General features: G+C 40.2%; 1 protein-coding gene and 1 long non-coding RNA gene across 2 annotated transcripts in view; one reads left to right on the forward strand and one right to left on the reverse strand.

The window, feature by feature from the left end:
• rnf213b (ring finger protein 213b) overlaps window positions 1-11,508 on the forward strand; it is a 36,579-nt gene that overhangs the window by 18,303 nt on the left and 6,768 nt on the right. Inside the window, exons 28-55 of the mRNA XM_008437512.2 lie at window positions 175-273; window positions 349-461; window positions 555-668; window positions 1,583-1,641; window positions 1,725-1,881; window positions 1,988-2,123; window positions 3,077-3,268; window positions 3,410-3,543; window positions 3,611-3,786; window positions 4,669-4,875; window positions 4,972-5,159; window positions 5,499-5,619; window positions 5,827-5,927; window positions 6,045-6,224; window positions 6,692-6,837; window positions 6,923-7,022; window positions 7,691-7,802; window positions 7,918-8,116; window positions 8,212-8,399; window positions 8,533-8,655; window positions 9,117-9,218; window positions 9,451-9,693; window positions 9,991-10,072; window positions 10,433-10,467; window positions 10,559-10,662; window positions 10,747-10,891; window positions 10,977-11,133; window positions 11,220-11,314. Coding sequence (XP_008435734.2) covers window positions 175-273; window positions 349-461; window positions 555-668; window positions 1,583-1,641; window positions 1,725-1,881; window positions 1,988-2,123; window positions 3,077-3,268; window positions 3,410-3,543; window positions 3,611-3,786; window positions 4,669-4,875; window positions 4,972-5,159; window positions 5,499-5,619; window positions 5,827-5,927; window positions 6,045-6,224; window positions 6,692-6,837; window positions 6,923-7,022; window positions 7,691-7,802; window positions 7,918-8,116; window positions 8,212-8,399; window positions 8,533-8,655; window positions 9,117-9,218; window positions 9,451-9,693; window positions 9,991-10,072; window positions 10,433-10,467; window positions 10,559-10,662; window positions 10,747-10,891; window positions 10,977-11,133; window positions 11,220-11,314 — 3,808 coding nt within the window. The remainder of the gene's footprint in view (window positions 1-174; window positions 274-348; window positions 462-554; window positions 669-1,582; window positions 1,642-1,724; window positions 1,882-1,987; window positions 2,124-3,076; window positions 3,269-3,409; window positions 3,544-3,610; window positions 3,787-4,668; window positions 4,876-4,971; window positions 5,160-5,498; window positions 5,620-5,826; window positions 5,928-6,044; window positions 6,225-6,691; window positions 6,838-6,922; window positions 7,023-7,690; window positions 7,803-7,917; window positions 8,117-8,211; window positions 8,400-8,532; window positions 8,656-9,116; window positions 9,219-9,450; window positions 9,694-9,990; window positions 10,073-10,432; window positions 10,468-10,558; window positions 10,663-10,746; window positions 10,892-10,976; window positions 11,134-11,219; window positions 11,315-11,508) is intronic.
• On the reverse strand, window positions 10,905-11,197 carry LOC103481770 (uncharacterized). Its single transcript, XR_536343.2, has 2 exons — window positions 11,109-11,197; window positions 10,905-11,036 (listed from the first exon to the last, which is right to left on the reverse strand). It is a non-coding gene; the product is annotated as an uncharacterized LOC103481770 (long non-coding RNA).

Genomic DNA, 11,508 nt, shown 5'->3' on the forward strand with positions numbered 1-11,508 from the left:
ACACTATTTAGAAATGTATGTCTTGAGTGTTGGATATATTGTTGATGTCTCATTCTGAAAAGCTTAATTGATCTTACATGTTCTCAAAATAACTGGGTGAATTCAGGAGTTAACCTCAGTTTGTTTCTTTCTATGTAAAGTAGCATAAATAGCTTTTCTGTGTTTGTGTGTCAGGACGTTCCTCCAATACGCTGGCAGCTCGCTCCACCTTCTGATCATCCAGATGGACCTGGAGGAATCCCAGTGCAGCGACGAGCTCATCGCTTCAGCAAAGTACGGGCCTCCTCTTTACTAAGCAGAGTGGACGTTTGACTTGCCAGGTGTGTTAATGAGTATTAACGCCAACAGGTACTGCACCATGAATTACATGGCTTCAATGGACGTTCAGATGTGTTGGGTGATCTTCATTGTGAAGGTCTCAAGGATTCCGAGCCAGTCTCGGTACATTGGTTTCCAAGGAGGTGAGGACCAGAAGGACGGAGGTTGTGAAGGCAGTGTCCCTGTTGTGTTGTTAACAACACACTGAAAGCTTATTTTGTGTGATTCCTTCATAGGATTCTGGCATTCGGTTCACATCGATGACCTGAGGGATTCAGAAGACATGAGTCTGAATCTGTCAGATTTCTGCGGAACGCTCATCAGCGCCTTGCTCAAACCTGCACTGCAAGGTACGAAACACCAGCTGGGCTTTAGTTATCATTTTGTTTTACAAATTAAATTTAAATCCAGGCCAATAATTATTGTGTATTATAACAGAACCGTGAAGAACAGATAAATATTTTAAAGTCTTATTTTAAAAGATCCATAGTTTTCAAAGACTAAAACCACTAAACAAACACTTATTAAAATCCTGGTATAAGTTCTCAAACAAAATCTTGAATTTGGTTTTAATAATCTTCAGTTTATTTTAGAAAGTTTAAATGTGATCCAACTAAGATTATATTTCACTGAAATTTGAGGCTGTGAGGTTTTGTGCTGCTTACTTACAAAATGCTTTTTAGCTGTTGTTACCTTTAAATACTTTACTCTTGTCCTAAATATTTACATTCAGCCTTTCCATATTTTACATTTAATATCACTGAGATTCTAAAGAATTTTTGATGCTACAGAAAATTTAACTTAGGGACAACTATTTTACCTAGAAAATTCACAGCTTTTAGAAATATAAAAACTTGCAGTTCCTTTTTAAAGTACTGAAACTCCTTCAGCATTTTCACTTTCCTTTACCCCGATGCTCCTAAATAAAATCCAGTGACACCAATTTCAGCCAGAATTCACTAGAGATGCACAAAATAACAAATCAATCAGGGACAATGGTGGATAGGTAGATTAATTTGTAAATGATATTGTATTGTGCAGTGAAGTACAGAATTGCCATTAAAATCCATTTTTTAATTTTGACGAGATTTTAATATTGATGCTGATATATTCCCTCTGTCTAGTCTGAACATGAAACAGATTTTTCAGATTTTTATTTTTGAAAGGTTTTGTAATCCATACATCATTACTTTTCCACTTTAGCACATTACTTCATTTAGACTGAAATACAATGTAGATGAAAGCTTTTTTTTATTTTGAACAGAAAATCAGAACGACAGTGAAGGAATGAGTTTAATAAACGACTCAGAAGACGACAGAAAAGTAAGATTATATCTAAGTAGTTTAAAATAAAACTATAGTTTGTATTTTTTTTATGATTACTTTATGCCTGCTTCTCTGTGCAGGTGGAGAGAGCACACCTTCACAGCCCGTCTCTAGTCCGTTCCTGTATCCAAAAAGCTGCGGGTTTGCTGAGAGACCCAGACAATCTGACATCGAGGGGCCTGCAGCGAATGCACATCCTGCTGACGCACCTGTCAATCGATCAAAACTCCACATCAGGTACACTTCTGATGGATTTATTGTTCACACTGATTGGCCAACAAAACAAAATGATCCCAGGTTTTGTTGCTTGTCGGTTCTGATCCAACTCTGGTGTTTCCTGAAGCTCGCTTCCAGAGGGTCCTGTTGAGTCGGCTGGCTGAGACTCTGGCCCAGAGAGAAGAATTGATGGCCGCTCCTAAAGAGTGGGTTAGCAAAGAGGCAAAGAAACGCCGGGCTCTGCAGGAAGGAGGAACTCTGAGGTAATGTTTGATGCATCTCAAAACAAAAAAACTAATCTAGACAATGAGCTCAATTAAACATAATAACAATTTTTACTTACAAATATGGCTGCAAATTACAAGTTTTAATATTTGTTCTTAAATTCTGATTTTGAAAGATTCTGTGTGTTAATATGTCTTTGCTCAAAACTGTGAATCTGTTCAACTAAAAATGAAACCAGCGGATAGATACTAATGCCTAATAAGAAAAACATTTGCAAATTGTTACAGGGAAGTATTTTACATAAAATAAAGAAAGGGCAACCCTGAATATTCTCTTAATGAAACTGTCACACAAAAACAGAGTATCTTCAGTCAGAGGCTTCTTCAAATTTGCTGTAATACAGACAGCTACAGGATATCCTTCCTGCCCGCGTCCATCACCGTCTACAATAACTCTTTAAAGAATCTTGAGTAATTTGAGTTACAACAACATTTAATTTCCCTTTGGGATTAATAAAGTGTTATTGAATTGAGTTGAAATGAAACTATTATTTCCACTCCTGAAGCCCAATCAGAAGAGTAGGAGATGATACACTGCAGTTATGTTGAGCTGAAACCAGCATCTCTACATGATTGACAAAGTTTTCTGTTCAGTCTATTGGATCCCAACACGAAGACACATCATTCTACTCAGTAAGGCATTGATTAGGTGATCACTTTTACCCGAATTTTCTGCAAATAAGTGCTCGAGTTGGTATTGTTTTTGTTCGGGAATTGGTGGAAATGTCAGTAGGTTATTATATAAAGCAAGAATTTGCATTTTACGCAAAACATAAACTGTATGTAGTAAAATTAGACTTGAAATTTTAAAGTCTCTTAAGGTTTTCATCTTTTATTTATGCTAATGTAGCATTGTTGGTAAAACTTTGAGGTTTTAAGTGTAATGTTAAGTATTTACTTTAATGACCTGCGTGTTTTCTGTGTGTGTGAAGGCACACCCTGTGGCGCTGCCTCCAGTCCACCGTGACACCGGTGCTGGCCAGCATCTTGGAGGTGATCGATCGGTACTCCAATCTGGACCTGCTCTCTGCTGACAGCAGACTCAGTCCGGGTCTTGTGAAGCTCTGGATGGACATCCTGGCTGACTCACAGGTTTTATACCTGCCACCTCCATCAAATCCAAGGTACCGATTGGATGATTTGTCTTTTACAGGCTACACTAAGGTCCTTACTCACTCTGGTCCTCTGTGAGTGGCTGCCCTGCTTTATTTAACCGGAGGAATTTATTGTTAAAATAAAAACATTTCTTTGATTGCATTTCCCAGCGACTCAGACCAGGAGGTTCTGGTGCAGCACTACTTCCTGTTGGACAGTGAGCAGCAGTCGTGCTCGGCTCCGTTCAGCTGGATCATTAAAATGAACCTGGACAGCCTGTGGGAGGAGTCCGAGTTCATGCCAGGTTTGAGGCCAGCTCTTAATCAGATATTTAGAAATATTTTGTGATCTGATTTGTATCTGCTCTACAGTGTCTAAAGAAGGAAGCACGGAGAGGATTCTCCAGTTTGTGAGCAGCTTCTCCAGTAGCGGACCGGGCCATCACCTCCAACAGCTTTCTGAGGAGGAGCGATGGGAATATGGTCGTCTGTTCCTGCAGGACTTCCTGCTGCTCTCTTTGAAGATAAAGTCCAAGGACGAACTCAAGGTTCAGAGATTTTCACTTGTTGAGATGTCATATCTTGATTTAAACCAAAAGAAAAATCAGTAACTGCGTTTCCATTACGAATGTATGTAAAACTTTGCTGAAAAAGCATGATTTCGCAATTACGGTGTTTCCATTAAATAAGAAGCACAATTAAAATCACACATGACTACGTTTGTTAATGCAATTAGCCGTTACAAAACATGCTGTGCTGCCACTGTCCTCCTACTACTTCCTGTCATCTTCTTTGTCTTTTCTGCCAGTAGTAGCATTTTTTTTCCCATCACGTGACTCGTGTGATGGGAAAAAGTGTTTTGCAAAATCATTTTAATACAGCCAAAAAAACCAACTCATCATAGTGCAAAGACTTTTATAAAAACATGTTTTTTTTTTAAATTGGCACGTTTCCATGAAATGCTTTTATTTTTGTAATTCCAATTTTTGCAATTATAAAGTCAGTGGAAACGCAGCTGAGTTAAACATGTTTTAAACAGTTTTGTCACATAATAGAACTAATTTTCTATTTTCCATCCACGCAGCAGCTTTGATCAGTAGTTCTTCAGGGTTTGTTTGTTTTTTCAAGCTTGATACCAAGTTTTTGATGATCTGCTGTCAAAGCAAGGTGTTAGGGCTTAATGAAACAACCTACAACTATATCTGAGAGTCAAGTCATTTAGAAATAAGAAAGAAAATCTAACTAGTTTCTAAACATTTTTACGTCCTTAAGGTGATAAGTTTTTTCTGTCTCATCCATTAAGCTTAGTAGCCTTCTTTGTGTCATAGATCACTGTGAAGTGGCTTTACAACACAAAGTTTTTGTCTGAAGAGGATATTTGCTTTGACTAGGACATGTGTACCTGTACTGATCGTACATGTCATGCGCAGGTGTTTATCAGAGCCATACAGGGCTGTTTGACGGAGCTTCAGATGTCCATGGGAGCTGCTCCTGATCTCTCTCCTGCTTGGATCATGGCAGCCGCAAAGTATTTTGCAGCCAGATTAGACATGCTCAGCCACATGTTCCTCCTGCAGCCACAGCTGGCCGCAGATGTTCTTCAGCGGGGATCGATGAACAGCGAGCAGAAAGAAATGGTGACAATGATCTTCTTTATCTCTGACTTAAAAAACAATGTCGAGGCATTTCTTTTTCAATCTGAGGGTTATCGTAACGTGTTTTTCATTCTGCAGGTGGAGGACGTTTTGGCCCTTGGGATCTGCGTCGAACAGATCAAACTTTTGACTCTGACGTCCCTCGATGAATGCAGGTCGTTTGTGGGCAGAGTGGAGTTGCTTCAGCCGTGTCTGGACAGAGCCTTCAGCCAGAAATATGGCGCTCTCTGTAGTGCTGCCTGTTTTCAGCATCTGGCCTCCATCAGGTGTCTAAAAAAGTTTTAAAAATTGATTCTGTTTGTCTGTGACTCCATTGTTTAACATTTGACACAGTTTGTAATCATTTTTTATAGTATATACCTGTTCTGGATAGATGTGAAAAAAAACCAAAATGTAATTTAAAAACATTTCTGATTACCACACATTTGTAGTCCAATCACTGTAGAAACATCTTCTAAATATCTTAGTAAACTTTTGTATTTATTCTATAAAATTGGAAAAAATGATAAAGACCTGGAGTTTTGAGTCTGAAAAAAAGTTGAATTCTCATCTGAAGAAATGTGTTTGTTAGATGTTATTTAATCCAAAATCTTCTTTCATTTCAGGTCATTGTGGCATGGGATGCTTGTTGTTGCATCTTTTATCCAGCAGATCACTTTCAAAGTGAAACAAGATGACTCGAAGCTTAAAGAACTGTCTCTGAAACACTGCAACCTTCACCTGAACGTACGTCAGAGAGTTGTTTAGCATCTCTGATGTTTTTTAAACTGGCTTAAATCCTAAACTGAGTTAGGAGTAAGAGTCTAAACTAATGAGTTTTCTGTCATATTAGTAATTGTATGTGCTCGCTGCCTGACGGAGACTTTTCAAAGGTTCAGTAGCTAAAATAAAGTCAGATTTTTTTGTTATAAAGTCTGTTTTTTTGTCCAACAGCTGATGCAGGAGTCCCCTGATGTTAGAAGTGTAAACATGCTGGAGCAGCTGATCCGGATTCTCAATTCCTTCCATGACGAGTGCATTAGCAGGGACCTCAGGTCAGATTTTGTCTTTTGTTTTGTCATCATCTGTAACTTAGGAGATTTTACCTTATTATTGGATATAAGACTATATATTATGGACAGTAAAGATGTGAATGACCCTTTGTGTTGAAGGTTTGGAATCTCCTGCCCAGTTTGCCTGCTGGAGTTCACTGAGCCGTCCGTCCTGCCTTGCCAGCACATCATCTGCCTGCCTTGCCTTCAGAAATGCGTTCAGCAGAACCGACGTTTCTGCCCGAAATGCAGGAAGGAGTTGCCAAACGACTTCACGCCAACTGTTTCCCGCAGCGTCAAGTGAGTTGAAAAGAGTAATACAAAATCCGTCTAATATCCTGTTCTGCCAGAATTTTACTGATGGAAATAAATTACAAAATAATTGCGCTGACAAGTGCTGATCCAACCTGAACCAATGCTATCTACCTTATAACCTTTGTCAGGGTTTCCTCGCATCTTTTGAAGTCTTAAATTTATGTGTCGGTAATTAAGGCCTTGAATGTCTAAAGTTTGAGTCACCATCAGACGTTTCATTGCATTCTGTGATTCAAAAGTTAGCCTACCTGTAGCTAGCTGCTAATATTCCCTTACTAGCAAGCTTTTTGCATCTGTCATGGGTAAGTGTACATTTATCACGAGTTTTTGCCGCTGGCTCACTTCTGTTGGTTTGGCTTGGTGCTTCTTTGTAAAGAAAAGCCACAAATCGACCCCAGAAATTCCCAACCATCCCGTATATTTATCTTTTTTCTGTCTGAAATGTAATTCAGGGTGGCACTCGAGCAGCAGGCAGCCATCAGACGTTGTTGCAACTCCTTCTTCCTGGAGGTCGTGTCCAGGTTCTGTTTGTCAGAGGGGCAGAAGCCCGAAGAGGGCGTGGTGGAGCTGCTGTTCTCGCTGCTCGTCTCTGCTAACGGTCAGTGACTGAACGAGTCGGTGTCAGTGAACACGTACCAGGTCATTAGCAAATACCGAGGTGTCTCCCTCCGCTATCGTTGCAGGAGACGTTTACCGCACCAGAGAGCTCACTCCCTTCCTGGAGTGTGTGGATAACAGTCCAATGGTCCGATCGGTGCTGCCGAAGCTTCTGCTGCAGTACAGGTGAGGGAGAAGGCGTAAACAACTTCTCATGCTGTAGGAAAATGCACAACTATTAAAGCTGCAGTATGTAACTATCAGAAAACATTTATTTTTTAAGTATTTGTTAAAACTGTCACCATGTTCTGATAGCACTGTATGAGACAGATAATCTGTAAAAAAAAATAAAAAATCTAGCTCCTCCACTTCCTTCCTGTACTGCTATTGCAGTCTGCAGAAATTTACCACTCCTGGTCAAATGTAACCAATCAGTCAGGAGGAGTGTCTTAGCACTGTCAATCAATCAATTTGTGTATGCACTGCTCAGTGTGCTAGTGGTGGAGAAACAACTTACCGTTTCAGGAAAACTGTTTACCTGCCATCATTGATGGTCGTGCTAACTAGCTTGAGCGGCTGTGGCAGGCTCTGTTGATGGGGAGAAACTGTAGTTTGTTCTGTAGTAGCAGAGAACAAAGTGGAGAGTGTAGGCAACGTGTACACAAGCATGATTGGCAGCGCTAAGACCTTCCTCCTGGATCTGCTCATTTTTTTTCTGACAAAGCGTTGCATTTCAACACTTGGAAGGAGAAATCTCAGGTTTTTTCCCCTAATTATCTGTCACAAACCAAACTGTCACTACAAACATATAACAGCATATTTTTATAGAAGTTTAACCAAAGTACATGTCTTAGTTTTGACCAGGTGAAGACTCACATCCAGAACTACCTGAGGAATCTGGAGAACAACCTTTTGGACCAGGAGGACCGAACAGAACTCTATCTGCTGTTTGCCAACTGCTTCCAGGTTCACCGACTTTCAGACTTTATTATTGTGTTGCTGATATTTGTTCAGAAACAAACTGAAACTTTCTACTGATGACAGTTTGATTGCTGTCACTAATATGAACTGCTTCTTTCAGGATTCCCTGCTGTGCTCAGCAGCCAGAGAAGTGGATCCTGCTGCGGAGCATCAAGCAGACGTCGGATTTCTGAGCAGGATTGTGAGGAAACAAACTCCCGACAGACAAGAGGACCCAGCAGAGTTTCTCCTTAACATCGCCAAACTGAAAATCTGCCTGAGCACGGCTGCCAAGCTGCTCGAGAAAACTCCAGCTCAAGGTGATCTGATTTTAAAAACCAGCTCTGTAGTTGCACATATGTGCTAGAGCTGTGGGGACGAACGTGCATGTTTTCTTTTTCTGATTAAAAAAAAGGTGGACAGGTGATGGCTACAGAATACCTGCGTCAGGTGAGAGGGTTATTTGAGTACGGCGGCAATGATTGGCTCAGGGTTTACCTGCTGCGAGCGCTGCACAGGTGCTCAGGTATGGAGTCCATCGTGTCCCTGATGAACAGCCCGGCCTGCAGGTGGATCTTCCCTGCACAACTACTGCAACTCCAGGTGCAACACTTTGATTCATCATTTTGTTTTTAGTCTTTTTGTGGACTATTTCACAGGGACTCCTAATGATACTGTATGTTACTGTGCTGCTAAGGAATTAATTTAAGCAAAATCATTGTTTTTTTGCTTTCAGAGAAAGATTCCAACAAACGTAGACCACTTCCTTTGCTGCGGGACGACTTACAGAGATCTGAGAAACGCTGTGGGTCAGGTTCTCCTGGAGAACCGGTCCGACAGCTTTGTAACTGAGCTGCAGGTGAGAGCTACTCCAGAGCTGAAGCAACTGCTGACTGATGTAGCTTCATGTTTCCTTATCGCCACTAGAGGCCAGCAAATCTTAATCATTTTAACTTTTGGAAAGGAGTCACTGGACTTGATTTCCATAGCGTCGGATGTGAGTGAAACATATGACAGTGAGGGCCAGTAGTAGATGCATTTAAAAGCATAAGCAGCACAGAGTGGTCACATGTTGGCTGTAATCATCAGAAATTGATACTGTGTCTTTGTTGTTGTTACTTCAATTTATTTTTTGTGCAATTAACACCATATTGGAGTTAGATATGGAGTTTTTATGCAATTTTGTTTAAAAAAATCACGCTAATGTTTTGTGTATATTAGTTTTATTGTTTTTACTGTTTATTGCATTACTGCTGCATATATGAATTTCCCTCTTCAGGATAAATAAAGTGTCTTTTCCCTTGTGCTTTCTGTCTGCAGAAGCTGAGAGGATCTCAGGTCAGCCTGGTGGCTCTGGCTCTGTTTAGACAGGTCACCTGCAGGTACAGGTCACCTGATACCAGCATACATCCTTCCACACAGGTACACTCTGTCAAAAGTTCATCTAATGTTCTTTAAAAGGAGTTCAAAAGGCTAAAAACTTTTGAAATTATTCAAGGATTAAGATTAAAAGGAAAAGCTGTTTGATTTGTGTAGCTTATTTAAGAGAATGTTCAAAATGTTCTGTTGACTTTCCAGTTCTTAGTAATTTAAATTGCTAATAAAATACTTGCTCTGAAATATTTCTAACACCCTTTTTTGTACGATCGTTCAGGAGAGAGAGAGACTGAAAGCTGTCCTCAGAAACATTGACCGGAATGAGCTGAGGGAGTTCTGCTCGGCTCTTCTGATGAATCGTATCGGCCGAACAGGGTCCGATCTTCACATCAACTCAAATCTGTCGGGTCTGAGACAAACTCTCCTGGAGCTGCTGGTCCATCTGGACTCTGTGCTCCTCTGTGGAAATCCTCTTCTGGTCCCACTTCATCTGATCGCCTTCCAGCCTGAGAACGTCCCAGTGAGAAGCTTGTTTATCTGTATAAAAGAAAATCAGTTTTGCAGATTCATGTCACTTTTCTTAGTTGCAGCCACCACATCTGAAGATGAGAGACAGCAGTCTTATTTTTTAATGATGCACAGGATATTAACCTATGAACAAATTCTTATTTGACACAAAATATGCATATCTACATGTTTTTATATTTCAAAATCTCTTTTCATATTGTTAAAATCCAGAACAACCTCTGTTATTTACTGTATGGACATCACCTACCTTCCTCATTATTATTAATTTTCATTTTTCTTTTTCACCCAGGACCTGTACCTTCCAACTATGCCAGATGATCACACAAGTGAAGCCAGACTGTGGCTAAGAGAGAAGAAACTCCAGATGTTCAGTAAGTGTTAACATCATGATGTCATATCAAGTTAATAAAAAAGAATTCACATCAGTTTTCAGATTATATAGTATTATTAAAATAGTGGTTACAGTAAAGGAGAAAAAACTCCCGAAAGTCTGAAAGTTGCTGAATAAAAAAGAGGAAACTATAGAACCATGGGAGAAAACAAGAAACGTATATTAACAGTAAGGAAGTCAGTGAGCGTTCAAATTATTAAATAAAGGCAGACATATAAATAAATACCAAATTTAGGATTGTCCCAGGTTTTCTGTAGCTTTTTTTTCTGAATTTTCGCATCAACTGTGAGAGCTTTCCTGTCTTAAAGTTCTTAAATGTGATGTTTTCCTTTATTTTTAGCATGTGCAAATGGACATCCTTGCTTTGTGGGAGAGGTAGGTATTCACTATTTGTTTTAATCCCTCATAAACTACTAGCAGCATAAAAGGATCTTCAGTGAGTCATTAATCCCGTGTTGTCTCATAGTGTGGAAAGCCAGTGGTTATATCAGTCTGTCCTGACTGTGGGCTTTCCATTGGTGGAGAAAGACATGTCCCAGTGGCAGGTTTTACTCACCACAACCAGCACAGGTGAGACCTTCTGTTGATTTAAGTTTCTGAACGGTTTCACTTGCACATCTTTGTTTAATCCATTTCTTTTGGTGTAAATATCAGGGACCAGACCCGGACAGGACACGTCCTCGGTGAGGCTCATCGGAGGTCCGAAGTTCCTGAAAGACAGATGACGTCGGTTCAGTCCGGCATCCTGCGGCTGCTGATGCACCTCGCTATGCTTCAAGGAGCCATAAAGAACCACAGAGTGAGACTGGACCTCATATTTCTCGTCACTTTTTAATAATATTCCTCCATATTAAGACGGGACAACCTATGTCTCATTATATCAGAGAGTCAATGACATGATCCATCCCCGTCCGCTGGATGTTTTCCAATTTCTGTGGGACCACCTGGAGAGGGACATGAAAGTGTTGGGAAAAACTCTGGACCAGAACAAGGACGACACAGCAGTTATGGTTCACCTCATCCTGGCACGACTCCCTGAAGGTAGAGCCATCTTTACGACGACTTTTTATTGGTGTTTAGGTCGAGAAGTGAAAACGTGACTTTAAACGTGCCGATATTTGATGAAGCTTCCAGGGGAGCGAGACCGGATCTGTCCTCCAGACAGGGAAGGGAGCGATGGGAGAAACTCCTCTGTGATTCTGCCATCAACCCCGTGCTTCAGGTAAAAACACTTTAAGGTGTTTTAAAAATAAACAAGGTTGCTATCCAGTCTGGAAAATGTAGAATTTGATTTAAATGTTTTCCAGGTCTGAATAAGTGGGAAAAAATGGGAGAGTAGGTCTGCAACTGACCATTATTTTAGAAATCAGTTATTCTATTGTTTATTTTGATACTTAATCAATTAATCAGATAAAA

Source organism: Poecilia reticulata, chromosome 19 (genome assembly GCF_904066995.2).
Source record: "Poecilia reticulata chromosome 19, P_reticulata-male-v2, whole genome shotgun sequence".
NCBI lineage: Eukaryota > Metazoa > Chordata > Actinopteri > Cyprinodontiformes > Poeciliidae > Poecilia > Poecilia reticulata.